The following is a 22,011-nucleotide window of genomic DNA, read 5'->3' as shown; positions in this document are numbered from 1 at the left end:
TGAAAATTCCCTCAAGTTAATGGGCTCGTCCACCATTCTTCTATTATTGTTGATTGTGTGGTGGAGTTTGAAAAATAAAGAGATTCGTATTTTTTCGTTTTTAGACCCGTCGATAGTTGAAAATTGCTAGGCGTTTACATCACTATGCATATGTGTTGGAATTACTTCTATCTTCTCTCGTGTCCAATGAATTTTCTTGCTGCCATTTGTTGGTTGATGTGTGCTCGGTAATTTAAAATAAAAGCGTCTTTACCTGAGTAATATCCGAGGCGAATACCCTCAGTTGAAAACAGCTCGGTATTTACGTCATTAGGTAGGTATGTGTGGGGGAATAGGGTAGTTTCCTTCATCAAAGAAAACGAAATGCATTGATAGCGATTCCTTACCCACCAATAGTGTACTCATAATATACAAATTATTTGGTTTTAGAAATCCCAGTTTAGACGAATGGCAATTGTCAATTTAACCTCATTTGAAAAAGGCCAGATAGGCGCCCATGCGATTCCACTCCACGTGACGTCACAGGGACCTGGTTTCTATACGAGTAGATAGGAGTTTTACATCGTCTGATATTACCAAAGCATTCATGAGGCACAGAGCTCAGGGAAACATCTCTTAATAATCACCCATTAAAATTATCTAAGTTCGGAAAGTTTCCTTCGTTTGATAGGGTAATAATAATCCTTATTTAAGCCAAGCGCTACCTGCTAGCAGGGTACTCAGCTACCTGCTAGCAGCCTGCGTCGTATCAGCGCTCAAAGCATCGCCCCAAGGTCACCTCACGCGACGACAGCTGGAACCAGAAATACGTCTCACGATCTTTTCCCAGCATTCCTACTTAGCCGTCGCGTTTTCGCGCTCTTGAAAATTTTCACTTTTCGTTTAATCGCGAAAAGTTCATATCGTCATTCAATAATCTAAAAGCGTGAAATGCGTACTCCAGGGGTAATAATCTTTCGATTTAGGCAATAAAAAAGTAATAGGAAACCACCCTATTACTTCCACCTTCTCTCGTGCCCTATGAATGCCTTGGTTTTGAGAAAACCCGTTCAGCTCGCCATCGTATATCCCTCTTGCCTTTGGCCCCCTCGGCGGTCCTTCCTCTTGGCCATCTCTCGGCTCCATTGTCGCCCCAAGGGCCCTCCTCAGCCTGCCGTGAGATGATCTGCTTAATCCGCCTGACGAGAGATGAACGGAGCTTCCGTCCCTTACCGCCAGAGGGTGCGCAAATTCATGCCCACTTACTCCCACGACTGGCAAAGGGTCAAAATTGGACCAGGGGAAAATGGTAAGCGGCTTACCTCTTCTGGTCCATCCACGCGTTCACTTACGTTATCCAGGGTTTTCGGTAGATGATCTTCCACTAGATTGGACTTGGTCCCACTGTGATTGTATTACGTCCTAAAAACAGAAAAAAAGAACGGCAAATAACTTGTTCAGAGAACTGGCATAATTTAATAAAGCCATTGAAAAATAAACGAACCCTAACTGCAAGATGCCTTGATTACAGAACTTTATGATGTTACCAATCCGGTGTTAGATAGCATTCATAAAACCATAATAAAGTTCCTTGTGTTTAAAACTTGATCCCGGCATGAGAATAACTGAAAAAATCCGTTGGAAGGGGTAAGAGGCAACAAATATTAGCTAACAGCGATAACGTACAGTTCGGTGGATCGAGTTTTCTTTTTAATTGCAATAAGGGATTTCGATTAATCTTAACTTATCCGGTAGGAATAGTTTTTACTCTACTTTTCCAAAATTTATTAGAGTATTTAATATAATAACCTCTTAACGTTCATATAGATTGTATAAAAGGCGACGCCGAGGATTAGTTCCGTCATTGCTTAAACTGTTAATGCTTTGCTGATTTAACGGTGAATAAATAATTGGAATGAGAATAAATCTTCTTATTTGGCCTATATTAAAACCAAATTGTTCCCTTAGCCGTTTAGTTATTAAAGTTAGTGGTGTAAAATTGCATATTCCATTGGCACATATTCTATTAATATTCTTTAAGCCATTCAAGTGGTGTGGAAGTAGTGCTCAGAGGCAGATGTGGTATTCCTGAACCAAGACAGTGCTCTTTGCCTGGCTGGTAACATACTTATAGTGATGTCGTTTTAAGGTATTTACTAGCGTTTAAGTAAACTATTTCCGTCAGTGGATGAGTGGTGTATAACCTGCGAAGATCTTTCTTTTCGACTGCATTTTGAAATTGATGACTAATAATTTGGATAGGCCTCTCTACATCTTAGATGTCGTTTATAATGTCCTGCAAATACCAGTCGAACAAACTTGACTAAAGTCTTTCGTCTTTCAACGCTCGTTCAAGTTGTATAAGAAAGCTATTTGGGAGATGCCGTACCTTCTTTTTCCTGTTCTTACTCATCTTTAACCTTTGAGTGCCCTAATTAACATCCCGCTGGGTACCCGATAGAGTTGAAAATCCCACAACAGTGACTAATGTGTCTTTCATGCTAAATCCGTTATAAATTCTAGCCCAAGCTTATGAATTATAGCGGCATTTACGACCTTTCACCCTATCAGTCTGAATGTTTTCGAAGTGGCGGTACTCACTTCTAAATGTCAGTGTAAGCAAACTTATTCATGTTAGTAAGTTTTCTCGTGCCTGGAAAATTGGAATATCGGGAGTGGTTAACCGGAAATTTAGTTATAGTTGAGTCTTCATCATAAAATACAGTTTCAGCGTAATTTCCACCAAAAGGATTTTCTTTAGTGATGTCCAAAGTCTTCCCCCAGAATTTGTACGTGGAACCCCTCGATCAGCCGCCAAGAAAGTAATCCGTAGCGAGTAATAAGTTGAAATAAAGCCATCTGTAATTATATTCTTTCCCTGAACAGTTTAATCAACAATTGCCACATGCGATAAATGGGCCATCGACTCCTACAGTGTTCTAGGTTAAACAGATTCAACTTGTGTTGATTGATCGAATGAAGACTATTTCTTTTCGTTCTCTTTTAGCAATGCTTCGCAGTCGTTGTCCACTCGCTCGAGTCGAGCCTCAAAGCCTGATTACACTCTACATTAACACGCACTAGTCAATGTCTAAATGTATGAACGCTTGAGTGAACACGAAAATGCTCCGTGTAACCACCCAATGTGTGCGAGTGTATGGACAGAAATTAGAACCTGTTCTAATATGGTTCATGCATTCGTTCATGTTCCCTTCCGGTCCACTAAAATCGTTCTTGCAATCACACAAGGAGGCTGCATAGAGAGGCCCAATTCCATCCCATTGACGGTTGATTTCTGTTGCCACTTCGGTCGAAATTTAATCGTTTTTCAAAAATATCCGCAAAACGGTGTTGTGTGCAATGCGATCCACTTATTTTTCCAATATTTTGCATTATAAAGTTTGTAATTGCAAGGAATAGCATTGAAAAGTTATGAATTCTATAGGTCAAATTATCTTATACGTACATTTCGGATAACACCCCCTAATTATGATTTATTTCGCCGTGAAACTCTGTTTGTCCGTCGGCGATAAATGCGCGGTGAGTGACGATATATATACGCTACAGAAGATCTCTGGACTTGAAGATGCTCTTTTTTAATATCCGTACATTCACACATTAACTTGTACGTTTTGATGTACCGTGTATCCAGGCCTTAGCAGTCAACTATTATAGTAGTCAACTCCGACGTGCAAACTCAGCTTAACGTGAAAAACGCTCATCGAAGGAGCATCTGCTGGTGGACCAGAATTCCTTTCCGTCGTACATGAACCCATCCTCTTCTTGTCTCAGCGATTCCTCGGTTCGGCTCCAGTATAGAGGTCCAATCACCTTTTCCCTCTTATGATATCCGAATCATTTGCTCTCACACTGCTCTCTCTCTATCTCTCTGGAGGGGTCATTTCCCCCCTCCCTCGCCCTCCTTCCCCTCCGCCCGTATTGATTGTCCACTCCAGCGTCCAGTGGTGCCCCCCACCCCCATTGGCGACGCTCACAAACCTCCCCCACCCCAATAATCCAAATCCAACCCCATCCACTGCTCTTCCCATCTTGATCCCAGGGGTGCTCACACCCCTGCTCGAAAGGGTCGCCGTTTTTACTCACTTCCACCCATGAGCCGCACACTCTTCTTCTGCTTGTGGGTAGCATTCGGTTTGCTGGATAGCTCTTTGAACTGTAATAAATACTGGTAAAAGAAAAGTTCCAACCACTTACAAACTTCTGCACCAACTTACTCTTCTAAGGGCCTTTAATGAATTCGTCGTCTTTTGATTTCTTCTAGATTTAGTAATTTTCTATTGTCAAATGTTTTGAATATAATTTGAAAAATGAAAATTCAAATGTATAAAATTTTTCTACTGGCAGCCAAAAAAAGAAATAAATAATGCGAAAATAATTAAATAATAAATGGAAAAAATTCGCGCATAAAATAATGTTGCCTATTTCAAGTCAAACATGTATTTGTGCAGCTTGAGATATGCTTAAGCTCAAGTTCCCTGCTAACTTTAAAAGCATACTACACTTACATCGTAAATAAATGTGCCCAAATACCAAATCTTGTGGTAACTGGCTGGTTAGGATGAAAAATGGTTTCCGCAGAGCAGGTCCTAAACGCGCGTAAAACTCACGCCCAATAGTGTGTCGTATGTTCTTGGAAGAGATCCTATGGATTATCTTCATTGCACTAGGAAAAATTATGACATTTTTCATTCCAAAAAATGTCTGTCACACTAACCTGGGTTTCGACGACTCGACAGTCAGTAAACCATGCGTTGATAATAACTTGGTGCAATCGCCTACCATGCTATGTCTTTTGGTATTTTATGTCCTCGCGTTATCGGGATATGATACAATAGAGAAATTCTAGTGATCTAAATGATTTTAAAAACTATTTTCATTAAAGTCACTTTTTACCGACGATCTTATAGGTATGGTTGGATGATTTTGATGTCAATTATGCGAAAATTTCTGCATTTGCATGGTACGATCTAAGTAGCTGCAAGGATACGCTTCGGTACAATTGACGCATCTAAAAAAATACGCTGTCCTCGCGGTAGCAAAGTGCTAAAAAGGCATTTAAAAACTTGGTGGGGGAGTTTCCTTAATCATGGATCGCTTGCTATATTGACTTCTAGTAAAGTTTGCACTAATTATGATTTAATAGAGAAAGTGTGTCACTTATAATTAGCAGAAATTGTTTATTCGATCAGTCTCAATTTACTTGATGGTTTTTACCGCAAGGCCTTACTTATGGTAGACTCGCTACACTTGTATCTTCAAGGGTTTCCAATCCGCTTCATGCCATCATCTTTGTATAACATGCAAATATGAGAAGCAATTAAAATTACTATTAAAAATAATTATTGCATAGTGCGTCATCTGTAGATGTTTCCATTTTACGAAACAGGTCGATTTGAAATTGAACATTGTGAAACATTGCGTATTTCTTCTCTTATTATGTTGATATTCGGCCAAATCAAGCCGGTAGCGACTCTTTATATCGCTTGTTTAGTATCTTTGTTGTTTAGCTCTTTATATAGTTTGAGTTTGTTTTGGGTTGTAGTGAAAATTTTGTCTACTTCATAGGATTATCGCCACCCTCTACCGATTGCAGAAGTCTTTTTAGTGAATAATTTATTTTTTTGGTTATTTTCATAATTATCTCGTATTTTGTGTATGGTTTTAGTGCGGTTGGGTTTACATCTGATATTAATTTACTGACCTATGGTGATAGTCGCATTTCATCATTCAGAGATAAAACTTTGAATTGTTCTATAGTTCTTCTTCTAGCTGGCGTCAGATCGATTATTCGGTCTGTCGTATTCAGGTCGTACTGCTCGACCTATCGAGCGAAACGCTTGGTCACCTTAATTGTCGTGTCTGCAGTCTTGAGCGGGGCACTGCGGAATGTGCCGATTCGCCGCCTATGGTCCAGGGCTTCCTTATCAAGAGCAGAGGTGTAACCAATTCTAAACGTCGTATCAAGATTCTGTCGGGTGGACTCATTATTTGAAACGAATAACGTGAGATGGCCAAAATATAACAAGAGTAAGCATGTTGCCGATGACGGTTGTTTTTATGAACACTTTTTGCTTTTCATAGTTCATTTATTATGCTGTAATTTTACTAGCAATCTATTATTCACTTACTCAATCATTTTGATTAACTATTGCATTAAAGTAATCGTTTCCATCACTCATTAAGGGTAGGATGGAAGTGAAGTGTATGCGGCAGTTAGTTTTACAGTTAGATTGCTTGGCTTCTGGCCGAAGGGTCCAGGGTTCGTATTTCGGGTTACACCTTTGGACTAAAGTCTCGTTGGGTAAAGGAATGCCCCCCTCTATGCTGAAAGTGCGGCACTCACTGATTTACCTGTCTAGCTATGAAGATGCATCGCAATTTTGTATCTTTACAAGAAAACAATCTACATTAGGATATCACAAGGAAGCCTACATAAGGATATCACGTAGTATTTGCTGCACCGACTTGAGTTTCAACGATTCGGCAGTCGTTATACGCAATCATGATTGTTAATTGTTACGATTGCTTCTCTTGCTATCTCATTTCATGTTATATATTTTCGTTATCCAGACTTCTTTCTATCCTTCCATAGAAATTAGTGCTTTTGCATGAGTTGAGGGTTTTTGTGACTGTTTTGATGTTTTTTACTGAGATAATCGTCATCATTCTCTTGCCTATCTTGGGAAGATTTTATTTACAATGCTTTGTTATTTTACTTATTCATTAGAGCAAGCGGACGGTATTGATGTAGCGCCCATTACAATTTTATATTGTTGCTGATAATTTAAAACATTTTTCAATCAATTCCTTCATTAATGGTTGGCTTAGGGTAAATTTAACGCATGGTAACTTATGAACATACTGTCGAAATTATTAGCTTTCATAACCATGTTTTGTCTGCATGAAGTGAAGTTTTTTTCCTCTCAGTCCATGGGGTGGTATAAGGGGCAGAAGGGGAGATAACCTAATTTTTGGAAGTTCATTTGTGGCACAATCATAATGGCAGTTAATTTCTTAGGAGAAAAACTTAAGAAAGTTTAATCAAATTTAGAGCCGGTTTTATAATATCTTTTTAGCGCATACTGGAACATGATGCAGCCGTAACCTTAACTTCAAAATATTTGAAGGTTACAGAAAATCAGAGAAATTTAGAATAACGTTCAGTTACACTCGGCACCTTAAATGAAAGAATTCGTAAATTCCGGCTTTAACCTGATATCATAAACCGTGCCCTTAGACACATCAACAAGACCAAATTCTTTTCTTAAATTCACTACATTTGCCCATTTTACCCCTATTCTCCCCTATTTCTGCGCACAACCTCCGCCTCTGTACCCTTGCTAAATTAGGGGGTAATTGGTAATTTTCTCGAAATCGGTATTCCTGTCTTGAAAACCATGCTTTAATATCTTCAGGTAAATCTGAAAATTTTCAACCAAGGGCATTTCTGAGCTTTTCCTCCCGGAATCCGCGTGTTGGAATGCATTTCTTTTGATTGAATGAATAATAACCCTTGTGTGTATGAACTTGTGCATTGATCTGTTGTTGCATGACGAGGGCGTTGTTCAGGGGTGTGCTGGCAGTGAAATTGCCTGGGTTGCAGGTTGGAGCCCGGCGGGGAATTGGACTGTCGCGTCAAGTACCACGCCGAGCACTCCAAGCGCCAGGGACACAGGGGATCAGGGTGCCCCAGCACCACGGAATCCCAGGCCAGCATACCCCTGGAGAATTTCGTGTAAACAATCATTTACTTACTACTCATTCTCGTGAACATTTTGTCTCGATGTTTAGAATTAACCGCGGTCTTTGGAAAGCGAATGAAAGTCATGCTTATTAGGGATTATATCTCAATTCTGCAGGGGTATCCTGGTTTGTCATTGCAATTATTTTGAGTGGATGAATTCTTCACGGGATTCCCACCAGGTGAGCTTTTCAGTCAGATCCCATGTTTCAGTGCCCAACTCTGCTATCCTCGTCATTTGAGGGTCTCAACGTCCTGAGGACGATAGCAGTGTTATCTATCGTAATGTCGGCCATGATTGAACAGCTCACCTGAAGGGAATTCCGTCAAGAATTCATCCGCATCGTCAGGAAAGCACCAAGTCTTATATTATTTTGAGTTTTATTTTCAATCGCTCAAACTTATTGTGATTTAACATTTGTTTGTTATCTTTGCTCTGAAATCAGCTGAAAGCATTGCTTCGATATTGCTGCAATTTTATTCAAATCTCAATGGGTGCTCTGGAGTGTTAGTCTTATAAGTTAGCCCGTACCGATCAGTATTTTTCCGTGACATTTACTTGTTTAAAACTTGGCTATCTCTTTGCTGGATATTTAGAGCAGAACCTTGTCGACCCTTGCCTGTGTGTTAAATTTTAATATTTTACCTCAGTATTTTCTTGAATGTATAATAGTTATACTTGAGATACATGGAAATTCCCTGAAGATTTTAATACGTATGGTTAAGTTTTGAAAAAGGGATGCGTCACGAAAACAATTTAAAATACGTCCTGTCCAGCGGTAGCTTCCTCCTACTAAATTCGAATTTGGGTAAACTGTCACTTACTTTCCTCTCTTGAGCGTATTTGATGTTTAAATTGAATTCGCAGTCTTTGATCAGAGAATGCCTGCAAACATTTCTTGCAGTTTTAAAATTCGATTGAAAAGATTAAATTTGTCACATCATTTTAATTCTCCAAAGGCATCCTGGTATGTTGTCGCTGTTAATTTCGGATTTGTGTTATCGGTCATTAACTCACTCATTATTTTAAAAGCATTTGGTATTCTTAAGTCTCTGAGACCATATATGAGGCCATTGGTCGGAAACGGACTGAAAGTAATGCTTGATAGAGATAGTAAGTATGAGAATTCTCCAGGGGTATCCTTGTTTGATAATGGACCAAAAGTTCAAATACTCTTTCAATCTTATGGGGTGTTCTGGCATGGTATTGTTGTTCGAGTTTTTCAAACCAGTCATTCGCTTACTCATTTCGTAAAGATATTCGATGTTTAGATTTATTCACGGGTTTTTGACCGTTGTTACTTTTTGTACATAGAGTTTAGAAATAATCATTCTCCCTGAAATTAAATGAATAGATTTTATGTGATGGAAGATTTTAGGGGTGGGTCTTTGTTACGCCTTTGAAATGGAAAGCACTAATTAATTTCAGGTATGGTATTTTGGGATCCCTCCCGATGTTATAATTAAATTAATTTATTGCACTCGATCTTTTTATCGATGCATGTGTAGACTCGTAAATTTAACATTTATGATTTATATGTAATCCTTCACTTGCCAATAACATCCATACAGTGTTGTCTGTGTAATTAACGGAATTCGTCAGGATTAAAAAAAATCCTCCTTTTGCTGATTCTACAGGAAAATTGAAAAAAAGGAGACTTCTGTATTTTATTTACAGTAATTCAGTTAGAAATTAAGTCTTTAAATTGAGAAATTCGTATAAAATTTGTAACTAAATCCAATTATGGGCTTGAGAATGTTTTTGGGAGGTTAGTCACTTAGAATGAGACAAGTTTGTAGTTGGTTTATCACTGTTGAATTATGCGTCATAATGGTTAGATATTATAATATTTATATTATCTTCACTTTACTAATTACTTTTTCCTTTTATTAATTTAGGAAGCACACGCTCAACTGCCATCGCATGAAGCCAGCACTGTTCAGCGTACTCTGCGAAATCAAGGAGAAAACAGGTAAATACCATATTTTATTGTATTTTCCGAGTACAATTATTTCACTCCACAAAGGAGAACGTGTATGAAGAATCCAAATTTTGTTGGGGGTTTATGAATTTAAAAAAATGAAATTTGTGAATATTCTCGGGCAACGCCCATTGGAGAGAAGTTTACAGTGGATCAAAGTAAGAATTACGTTTATAAGCATGTAAGTTTTCTTTAGAGTCTCGGAGTGGCATTGTCAAAACAGTTATATAATATATCCTTTTGTATACGATGCTAATGAAATGGCGTAGGGTTTCATTCTTTGAACTTTTCAGGACCATTTGGATTGATAATAGATTATATCTTTGGGAGCGACACGGAGAATATCATATTTGAACCCCAGTGTATTTCCAGGTCCAGCAGAAAAGATAAGCTAACCCTTTCTAACCCCGAGATGCTTATGGGAGAAATCAAATTTAAAGAATTCTCATACAAGTTTTAAAAATTTCTGATCATTCGTGATTATTATGGCAGAACCATATTTCGCCAATAAACTTTTCAGCGCAAAAGAGCGCGTAGTTTAAATCTTTCCTGAATGGATATAGCTTAAAATGTATACATATTTGATGTTGCTTAGAAGCAGCATTGGGTTATAATGGGTTAAGGAGAGGTATTTTACCGAATGGAGGAATTCGTTTTTTCCCTAACAATAAAGGACTTAAATAAATGCTATGCGGAACTGCGTATGCGCATTTCTTTTTTACTTGCAAACAGCTGGTGTCTCAACGCCCCCTACACGCCCATTGAGGCGGCTTTAAGGGTAGTATGTAACTGTAGGTAAAAATTATATAATGTGCATACCTAGTATAGTAGTAATGAAGAAGACAGTGGGAACGAAACCCTTAGGACGGGCTCGCTGGATACACTCCTGGAGCAGGGACTATAAGCGATCAGCTTTTTTCCTCTGCCACCAGAAGGGGAAGGACGGGAAGGAACAAGGAAAGGAGGCGCCGCCGCGATGGGAGCCCGACGACGCCTCCAGGGGAAGGACGGGGAAGAAAGGGAGGGGACGAGGAATCCTGCACCGTCACAAGGCGGGCAGGTCCTACCATCAGCGAAACTAAGCTTACGCAATTAATATGCTACCAATTTTAGTAGATTTTCCTACGAGGAAGAAAAATCTATCGATCAAATCGGTAGATAGTAATGAAGAAGACACTATATTACCTTGACGGATTATGGAAAATCGGTATTTAAATAAGATCACGTCAATCCGCTCTCAAAAATTAGAACAAATTTTAACGCCGACCACGATGAAGCTTTTGACTCTTATTAAACTCTAGATAACTTAACGAAATACCTCGGTCTTTTCCATGTCCTTAATTAATAGCCCCATGTAGGGATAAATATCGTGTTGGAGTCGTGTTGGCGAATACATACCTTGAAATCTCCTCTTAATTGTTTTAATATGGTAAAATGAATAATGGGATGCTTGTTTGCTATGCGGGATTACCAAGAATCATTCTCTCATCTAAATGGGCATTTCGCAAACATTGCGTGTCTCTATTAGATAGCCGAGCCTACTTCAAGGCTTTCATTCTATCATGCTGATAGTATTGACCCTTAAATTTCCTAGGCTTGGACTAATGGTTTTGAAAATTATGTTATTGCATATATCATTGGCATCCCCACATCATTGGCATTTCTCTTTGCTCGTGTTCATGCAGTTAGCGTAATTTCCATATCAATTTGTTCGCTTTTTACGTTATGATCGCCGGTGTCAATTTTTCGGAAATCCAAGTCCTATCAGTTCTCCATTTTATGTTTATTGAGGTTAACAGTATCTTCAAAAATTTCTTTTCTCTCTCTCCTCATATATATATATATAAAAAAGGGACGAAATTGGAAGAAGACGTCCAGCTCTCGGGACGTTTAATATCGCCCTCCACTAATGAACCTCATTCCCTGTTAGCTTTTGCTTTTAACAGGGGGAAAGAGGGTTTCGAAGGAATAGGATTTTATTAAATTGTGTAAGTAATCGTTTTTATGAGGTATGAAAAGTAGCCAAGGTTTTCAGTTCCGCTACCAGTATACATTATTTAAATTTAATATATTCGCGGTTTTCTTGGACTCCGGCTGCACTGAAAGGAATGTTTACGTTGGAGTAACTAAATGCACTTGTTATTCAAAATTACCTATTTCTGAATTCAATATTGTCTAGCGTAACTTTATGAAAGCAACTATATTTAAATCCACGGAATCTCGGTACTATAATGTTACTTATATATCTATATCTGTTATAGTATCTATTTCTTCTAGATACTATAGCAGAAGTAGATATATAAGTATTCGGTCAGGCCATGTATGGACTTCCTCATCGATTCAAAGATGGCGAATTTCTTTCAATTTAATCTAAGGCTGAAAAAATATAAACCATCATTCTTCACCATAGGTTTTGCCCACAGCTTTTACGGGAACTAGGCTTGGTGCTGCTAGAGACTCAGAGGCTGCGCACTAGGCTTAGATTGCTTGAGCAATTGAGAATAGATATCTTTTGGAGCGACGCGGAGAAAATTACCTATTTTTTAACGGCTGTTGTCGTAGCCCCCACCACATGCTTATTGAGGTGGCGTGCGGGTTAGATTGCAGATGTAGATGGAAGGAATTCTGTAAGACATGACATTATATTTAGCTTAACGATAGAATAAGGCACTGGAAATATTTGAGCGACAAATTTAAAATATAAAGCTCTGTTTAGTTATCTCAGCAGACAGCTTCGTCTTTGAATGTGAGGTTGTAGTCATTGTTACCATAACAGTTTTAGTCCCCAAAAATGGCTCACAGTCCATCATTGTGCTGAACTCAATGTTACTACAATCAGGTCGACGTATTGATGGCTGTAATCATAATCCATCTTTCAGTGATAGCTATGACGTTAAAAACATTCTGTCCGTCTTCCCTGTTCTCTCTGTGACACCACAGAAGAAATATGCCAGTCACTCGTGAACGATTCCTCTTGAAATATTAGGAAACAACTCATTCAAATCGAAGTGTTTTGATCTTCATGTCTCCGACTACGAGATGAGTCGATGCTAGAAAATTTATGTGGAAGTTTCGCAACCTTAGAGGTTGCAATGACCATGTATCATATTAGGACGGCGAATACCCTACGCAGTGGATATGAAGATTGGTCGGTAATGCCTATTCTTATATCTTTAGTTTGGAAAAATGATTTTTCAAGCGTTGCGGTGATGTCATCGTGTTTGCGACGAAGGCATTTCGTAATTTTAACAATTCCCCAATTTCGCCAAATGTAACCGAAAACATCGTGTCTTTTTTTCACTATATTATTCCATGTTTTTTTAATTTTTCCTCGGATTCTGTAAAGATAATTATTTCCTGATATTCATAATTGATAGTCTGTGATTCAAACGGAAGTTTATTGTGGATAGGTGAACGTGGAGCTCAACCCAGTTTAAGCTACAGGTCTGTGAATTCCATAAATCCAATGTAGTTAGCCAGATCCTTTATCCACTTCACTAATCGCTCTTTATTGGTTGGTAGACCCTTCGATCGGGAACTGAACTTTCAACCCACCCCCATGTTTAATAGAAAATAGAAAATTATTTACTGTGTCATTATAGTTTTCTCTGTGCGAATGCCGCTGTGTCGTGTCTTTTCTTTGGTATTTGTGGTTGCTTTTGCTTTATTTGTAATTTGCGATTAGTATTTCAAATCATTCATGAAAATTTAATCATTGTCGTTAACCCCAAGATTGCTGTGCATAGGTCAAAGTAGAGCTCACCACGGACTAAGATAACCTGGGGTTGGAACCTTAGAGCCTTTGTCGAGGAGATCAACCGTTTATCCACTCCCATTAATGATAAAAAATCGAAAATTGTCTCGAGTGAAGTAAAAGTATTTTTTTCTGTGGTCATGCAGCCAAGTCGTGTTCTGTTTTTGGCTTTCATACTTGCTGTTTAATTTTTTTAAATTACACAATCAGGATTTCAATACCCTTCCTCAGTTTTAATCATTGCCTTCAACCCAAAGATTGTTATGGATATTTTAGGTGGGAGTTCACCTCGTATTAAGCTGCGGGCGTTTGAAATTCTTTGGCGCCGTTTCCTTTTTTTTTCGGAATTGAACCGCGAAACCTTTCCGTTAGTAGCCCACCACTCTAATCGATAGGTCGCGATTCTCCCCCATGCTTTATTGACCATCAGAAAAAATTATAAAGATTATTCCATTAAGTTCTATAAACTCTCTACATTCCAGAAAAAAATTCAATGGAGATGTTTTATGAAATTCTCTGAAAAAAGTCTGCATTGGAATAGCGATGAGGTATGATTTAGCTCTCCGACAGTGACTTAGTAAGCACGAATTCCGTCTCTTCTGCCACAGTGTGAACTAGGCAAGTCAGCAATTGAATTTCTGCCAGATACTTGAAGAAGATGGCTTACAATTAGTCTTGTAAGTAGTAGCATACCTGATGGGCAATCGGAACGTTTAGATTTCAAATCCCGGCAAAGGCATTTGATTTTTTTCATGGCGAATTCCATCCTTGTTCTAAATAAAAAAAATGTGATGTTATTAATTTATTTTTCCACGCATTAATCCGTTGTAACACATGTTTTATGTGCCTACTTGGTTGATATTTCATTTTTCGTACTCTGCTCTCAGAATTTCTGCACAGTCCCATACTTCATTTAAAAACCGATTTCGACGCCGTTTATGTCACGAGGAGACGCCAAAATGGGAAGGTGGAATAGATTGCCGAATCCGGCTCCCGCATGTAAAGGTAGTTAAATCGATCTCATTACCTAACTCGTCGCAATGAAGGATTGTCTTGGCGTCGCGGACGCTTTGCGGGCAAATTTGCCATTCAGGGCCACGCGTTGATTTTACGACGGCACAGTTCCATTCCGGACGATGAGATGGCGTTCGGATCGCCGCCGCCGTGATTTTGATTTATGCGTTATAAACGCCATTCTCTTATGGGGCCCACCCCCTCCCACCACTTTGCCTCTCTCTCTATTCGTCATCCCTTCCCTCTCTTCATGTATACAGTCCCCCCCTCTCCCCAAACTGCAAAGCCTTAAATGTCTCATCGGCAGTCGTGCATCACTGGTTGCACACATTCATGATATTGGTTATCTAGAGAAATAACTCTAAATTGACAATATGTCCGGTGATCGGGTGTTGGAATGAGCAAGTAGTGTCCTTTTTTATTGTATCATTCATTAAATTTTTGTTTTATTTTTTGATTTGGTTCTCTGATTTGAACAATGACCGTGGTGTTTTTTTTGTTGAATTTGTTTAAAAGATAATTTATTTTTTGTTTGGTAATCACGTAAGATTAACCTGGAATTTTGTAAAATTATCGTGGAAAACCTGGAGTTATAAATGAATTTTTCTGCTTTGATCGACTTGATACCCAGGGGCCGTATTCTGTAACTCCAAACCGATCGGTGCGGCACCGATTCGTCGGGTGCGACGTCACACTGACTCCCAGTAAGAAGTCGTGCGATTGTGTACGAACCCGGTCGGTGCGGCACCGACGAGAGGACGGGAGATCGTCGGTACCCGTACCGACAGCAAAAAGGTGTCGTTGCGGCCACCGACTAGTGGGTTTCATCAACTCCCCGGTGCGCATTGTACGTTTTATTTTGTTTTTATCTCATCACCGAGTAAATAATGAGGTTTGCTGCAATGTTATCTTTTTCTGCCCCTTCGAATAGGCCACTATAATTCACTGTATCATCATCTATATTGATTACCTTGACATAAATATAAGATATTGGTTAATAAACATGAGGTTTGCCACTATATAATGACTTTCTCTCATTTATGCTACCACTTTCACTCGCTTGTAATAGGATTTCTTTCACTCTATCATCATTTATTTGCTCCTTTGAAATAAAAAAGATAATTTTGATTAAATATGAGTTTTTCCGCAATGTTATCACTTTATCTCACTCTGAAAAGGCAACTATTATTTCACTCAATCATCATTTGGCGTTTCTCTCGGCATAGAAATAAGATCTTTTTATTTAAGTATGAATTTTGCCACAACGGTATCAGTTTCTTTCATTTGTAACAGGCAACTATATTTCATTTCATCGTCAGCCATTGATTCCCTTGACGATAAAAGAAGATATTTGTTAATAAGTATGAGGTTTACCGCAATATTATCTCTCTCACTTGGAATGCGCACTTATACATATGTATTTCACCCAATCACAATTTATTTACTTCCTCGTCATTACACTTCTTTTAATTACACCCAGCTCCATATTTTATAACAATTTCCTAACTTGTTCCTCTAGTATGACATTTACATTTGCTTTTGAATCCTACGTTCACGTTCCATGGTATGTTATTTTCGTCTGCTACGGTGCCAATGGCATAACCTTCTGTTGATAACATTTAGACGGAACTTACTTAATGACAACTATATTACCAAATCATGAATAAATAGCAATATACGGAACCAATATTTAAAAAAAGAAACTACGATCTCAAGGATAGTTTCAATAATTCATTCCAGCAACAACAATCTCCATCACATACAAACTTTATTGTGATGTTGTAATATTGTTTCCTTCGATTCTGTAGGTACAGCATTACTACCACACATTATATTACCATTGTTAACAACTTATGCAATATCGTTTATCTTAATCTAGCAATAAGTCGTAAGTTCCGCAAATAAAAAGATTGAGAATGACGACAACAAACTGTGCCAATGAGTCTTCACTTATTTTTACCCTTCTTTCATTGGTGGAAACACGTTAGATGACTTCTAACTTCGGATATATTCGGATTTTCCCTGTTTGAGGAGGAGGGGGAACCGTACCGACTGGTTTGATACCGACGACCATACTGAATCGCTGAATTAGCCATCGTCGGTATGGAAACCGTCGTCGGTACGGAATGATGTGCTGTCGGTGGGCTGGGAAGGGAAACCGACCGGTGCGGTACCGACGAAATACAGAATACGGCCCCAGATTAATCTTCTCGTAGAATAATTTTCCATTTTTCTGGGAACAGCTAACTCCCATTCCCAGGTTTTGCTTGAGCATGCCCTCTTTTGCCTTTCCAATGGCTTAAGAGTAAGTATGTATCCTTCCCGGTCCGATTCCTCCTCCATTATCCATGTTTATGGTTTCATCCTTTTGAATCGAAAGATGGCTACCGCTGCTTTCGGGTTCCTCACGCATGCGCTTTAATGAAATTGGTTATGCGAATCTGAGTATTAGTGGCAGAAAGCTTCGTATAAGCTAATAAGTAATCATTGAGTTACGTGATTATGCTGACCCTACGCTTGAAACAGTGGCGAATTAAGCGGGAGGGAGCACTCCCTATTTGGGAAAATTATAAAGATTGCAATCTTTAAGGTGGCTCTCTAATGAAAGCCAATATTTCACCAGCTTCAAAAAACTTTGCTTAAATATGTTTTATTAATGTCTAAAGGCCACTTGTCTACGAACGTGAGACCTCATGCCAGACGCGTTTTCGCTTAGAGTTGAGATAGAGTGAGGAATTGCATGCGGCCAACCCCCTTAATGTTAAATAAATTTTCAACTCTTCGGCAAATATGTTTTTTTAAAATCGATATAAACCTGAAGAGTTCGTATTTAGATGTATTGCTAATTACAGTATTGAGTATCACTGCATGCCTGGCCCGTGCCCTCATGGATGATTCATTTGACTAGTTCTAACCTCGGTACTTAATAATTTGAACTTTTCCCAGATTTCGGGAAGTGTTTCCCCTGGTGACAGTCGATTTACCAAATTGCCAATTTTGTCGGATCGTTGCCAAATTGTCGGATCGTTGATTTTTCACTTATTTTTCTTTCTAACCAATCATAGATGGGGACGAAGCGCTGCTACTACAAATTAATCTTACAGTAAATTTCAAAAGCTTTAGGACAAACTTTGTGGCGCCACTTCTGCTTCTCGAGAAATTTTAGTTTCCCTTGCTCTATTTGTTTTCCTTGGTTACTCACCGAAAATATTTCGTTTTCGGATGAAGATATATGCACTTAGAGGGAGATGCTTACTGGCTAATTAATCATTCTTTTTCAATTTATGTCGGATTTAATGATTATTTCGTGTGCGTTTACTACATACTTGCCCCGGTTTTCACTGTTAATTTATATTGTACATGTTATAAAACCTGTAAAAATCATTCAATCCGACATAGATCGAAACAGAATGATCGATTTTAAAGTAACATCTCCCTTTGAGTACTTCACCTGCAAACGAAATATTTTCGGCGAGTAACCAAGGGAATAAAAAAGTAAGAACGGTGCACCGTTTGCATCGGCTTCCATAACAGCTGACAACAGACGATCAAATCAACAAGCAACTACATGATATGGAATTATTTTATACAATAATTCGCCCTTCTAAATATTATAAAATTCCAGGGAATGGATATGGATAAAACTCGACTCTTATCCTGCCCTTAAACATAAAAATTTGATAGTAAATAGGAATGACAGTCCGCCTGCGAAGGAAATTCGTAATGGACTCATTTAAGTTATTTGTACTGAAACAGTTTCTGCAATTTATTGAGGCATCTGTTTTCAAAGTTACGTAATATAGTTGTCACTTTATGATCTTTTTGTTTGCGATCGCTGTAGTATTCATGTAAAACATACTTGACCGTAAACGTGACTTCGTAATTCGTGTTTCAGTGGATACACAAATTTCTTTATAGGTCCTCAAATGTCTGTTGAACCGAATATATTTTCATGCAATAGAATACAACCTCCATCTTTTTTTTTACTTTTTGTAAAGTGTTCGTCGCTTGGAACAGATTGTTTTACTCGTTAAATTATTAGATTTAAAATCATTGGTTACGTGGTATTTATTAATTATTAGACTGAAGTAATAAACAGTTTTTCGTCTTAAGGCTCTATGGCGATCGAAAACTTTCTGTCTTTCAGGTTTTCTCAAATGATTCAATCTGCGTTCATTTAAATTTATAGAGATTATATTATCCAAATGCACTAATTGAGGATGCTCTCCACCCCCTGGACTGTTTAGTTAACTGTGATTTATTTTCTAAACAACCAGTCCTAATCACTCCCAAAAGTCTTCGGAAAGGAAAATAAAGTGCTGGGAAGAAATTAATGAATTGGAATGTTTCTGTCGCATTGTTGGCAAATTATTTTCTTCGTCGGAAGCTACGAGTAGGCTTTCCATGGCACTATCTTAGAAATAGTTGTGATTTACGTTACTAGATAAGTCTTAAAGCTTGTATTTCTTGTTATTTATTTCGCCATTTGTCACCGCCTTGTTGACGCAGACAGTATTTTTGAGTATATGTCTTCCATATTCTCAGTCTTAATTCCCGTGAAATATTAGGAAAAAAATCCGTATTTAACTCTTTAGAAATTAATGGCAGTTGTGATTAATTTAACGACAATTCGACAAATCTTTCGTATTTACGTTCGAGCCGAAGTCCAGTTGGTGGTAATTATGTTATCATGTTCACGAATTCTTAAGATTAGAGTTATCTGCCGCTTATAAAAGGAAATTGTAACTGCGACGTACACATTTTATCGTTACTTGCGAGCAAATTAGCCCGCCCGAATGTTAAAAGTCACTATTTCATTCCGATTGCCGCCATCACGGTATCTTTCCACGGCCATAAAATTCACGATGTTAAGAGGGACGCGGGGAAGTTTTAAGGCCGTTGAGTTTTTGATTTATTAGCCATATAACGAAAAGCATCGGAATGGAGAAAATAGAGCAAAAAAATCACCCAGCGAGAACTATTCCTTTCTCTGTCCACGAAAAAGTTTGATTTCCTCGCCATCCAACCGGAGCAGAGAATTCGGTGACGGTGAATTGGATGCTGATCGTGTTCGTGAAAAACCATGTTTTCTGTCTTGTACCGTTCCTTGTATAACGTAGGAAGTTCAAAGAAATTGTACGGATGAATTTTTTTTAGGACGGATTTTTCTTAGTCTGAGGTGCAGAATTTCTTTTCGTTAACTGCAAAAAGAAGCATAGCAGGTTTTTCGTCACTCATTTATTACAAACTGTTTATAATTATGATTACATTTTATAGCAAATCTTAACCGATTGAAAGCAGAGAAATCGGCAAATAGAGTATAAATGTGCTAAAAATCAGGCGAAATAATTGACGATTTTTTAGATTTTTTCGATAATTATAGACAGATTTTCATTGAGCTTACGAGCGGGAAGGGGATGTTAAAAATGGTGCTATAGGGAAAAATACTTGGTAGGCAGCGGAGGGAAAAAGGACTTACGGATAGCATAGGACTTAATGTGAATTGAAGAGGCAAGTCTAATTGTAAGCTGGGAGGGTAGACAAGCCGGGGTTAACTGCAAAATGCTCCTTGTAAACCCACCTTAACTGATTGAAGATATAATAAAAAATATAACATAGATATGTATAGATAACATTATGAAATAATGCATATGAATGTTAGCTCCAAATGGTTGTTAACCAAATGTCTAGGTCAACATTTGATTCTTATTGATAGCATATGAAGACAATTTTGAGACCTTCAACGCATGTATGAAAATTATTAAGGGTGTTTCTCGATTCTTAGTTGATGTCATTGTGGTCCATTAGGGAGCGCTGAAAATCGCGTTATTTGGTGCAAATTTCATTCTTTAGTTATATGATATTTATGTTAGTGTATTTTTTTTTCTTATATGTGTAATTTTTGTTTCTTACTTACTTTGCTCTTGGGTTGACAGGATTTTCATTCGTTTATTTTAATTATTACGTTACCACCAGGGATGCCGACGTACAAAAAATATTGGGGGGGCCCAAACTGGGGATCTTGCCCCGGGAAATTTTATAAGTAGTCAGTGTTAAGTTTTTTTAAGTATTTAAGAAGAGTCATATGATCAATATTAGAACCCTGATAAAGCGAATGGGCACGACCTGGACACCTAGACACTCCGGGGAAAATCGAAAAGCCTGAAAAAATTTTTCCTCACACTTATGACGAATTTTGAGGGGGCTCGGGCCCCCTCAGGCCCCATGGAGTCGGCACCACTGGTTACCACCAGGCGATAGCCTACCTGTGGCAACATGTATTAACTATATACATTTGTATGAAGTTGATTTCAATTGATAATTATATCCATGATGGTAATGCCGATTTTTCGGTATGGAGAATGAAGCACAGATACCATCTTCATCGTATAGTTGGGAAAGCATTCCAATTGAAGACGGGAGTGGCCCGTGGGTAAGGTCTCCTCTGCCGCCAGTCTCATTTCCTCGGCAGAACCGTGTCCGACCATTTCCTTCACTTCACCACGCTTCTCCATTTTCTCTTCTTCGTGTTGGGGTCTTCTTTCTCTCGGGGCCCTGGGGCGACGGGTTGCTTGGGCTCCCGTGGTCCTTCTTGCCCTCCTCCATCGCCGACGTCTCCTCCTCCTGAGAGAGAGAGAGAGAGAGAGAGAGAGAGAGAGAGAGAGAGCGCTCGTTCGGCCCTTTCGTCTTCGTTCTTTTTTTCCTTCTTCTCCTTACCAACCCGTCCCTCTTGCTGCGCACCCCCCCCCCCCCTTCTTTTAAGACTGCGTGCCTCTACCCTATCAGAGATGTCACCATGGAGATATTTATAGGCGGGCCTCTCCCCCCCTCCCTCCCTCTTTCTCTTCGTTCTTCTCTTTCAGCTCGCTCCATCCCCTCCCCCCTGCACTCCTTCCATCCTTATTATATCCAACGCTACTCTCCCTACCCGTCTCTCCATTCCTCAGTCTCCTCCAGCTCTTCTTACATCGAACTCCCATTATTCCAACATTCCCTTTTCATTGTCGCGACTTAAGAAATGCGCAAGAAAATCAAAAATAAAAGTAAATAAAATGGTGAATTGCTAACAATTGCATAAAGGTATATCGCCTCGAAGCATTGATTTTTATGATATGCGCTTGATTAAACTTTTACATTCCAGTAAATATTTCAGTTACTCCATCTTAATGCATTACTCCAGCTCTTACGTCGCGCTCTCATTATGCCTTCGTCCCCTTTCCCTAAGATGACTGTAGAAATGTGCAAGAAATTCAAAAACAAAAGTGAGGTGAATTGTTAACAATTGTGCAAGGATGTGTCGCACCAAAGTGTTCATTTTTATGGTACTTAAGTTTTACGTTTTAGTAAACCTTTTAGTTTCTCCATATTTATACCCTACTTTTTGACCCATATTTTCCATGTCATTATTGAAAGATCTGTGTATAAATACTATTGTGAATTTATTTTGTTTTCTTGAGCAAACTCTGATCCCAACTTCGGCCCAATCGAAACTCTACAAGAGTTGACAAATAAAACTAATT

The 22,011-nt window shown here is 38.7% G+C and overlaps 1 protein-coding gene across 11 annotated transcripts in view; it reads left to right on the top strand.

Moving 5' to 3' along the window:
- Window positions 1-22,011, top strand: part of LOC124165782 (homeobox protein extradenticle) — a 380,934-nt gene that overhangs the window by 60,275 nt on the left and 298,648 nt on the right. For 10 of the 11 annotated variants that reach the window (XM_046543278.1, XM_046543282.1, XM_046543281.1 and 7 more), the window contains 2 exons: window positions 7,604-7,735; window positions 9,641-9,714. In XM_046543278.1, the coding sequence (XP_046399234.1) occupies window positions 7,604-7,735; window positions 9,641-9,714 (206 nt within the window). The remainder of the gene's footprint in view (window positions 1-7,603; window positions 7,736-9,640; window positions 9,715-22,011) is intronic. The other variant, XM_046543284.1, reaches the window with a different exon arrangement.

Source organism: Ischnura elegans, chromosome 9 (assembly GCF_921293095.1).
Source record: "Ischnura elegans chromosome 9, ioIscEleg1.1, whole genome shotgun sequence".
Classification (NCBI taxonomy): domain Eukaryota; kingdom Metazoa; phylum Arthropoda; class Insecta; order Odonata; family Coenagrionidae; genus Ischnura; species Ischnura elegans.
The sequence above is the reverse complement of the archived record's forward strand: the minus strand, read 5'-3'. Positions and strand labels throughout refer to the sequence as shown.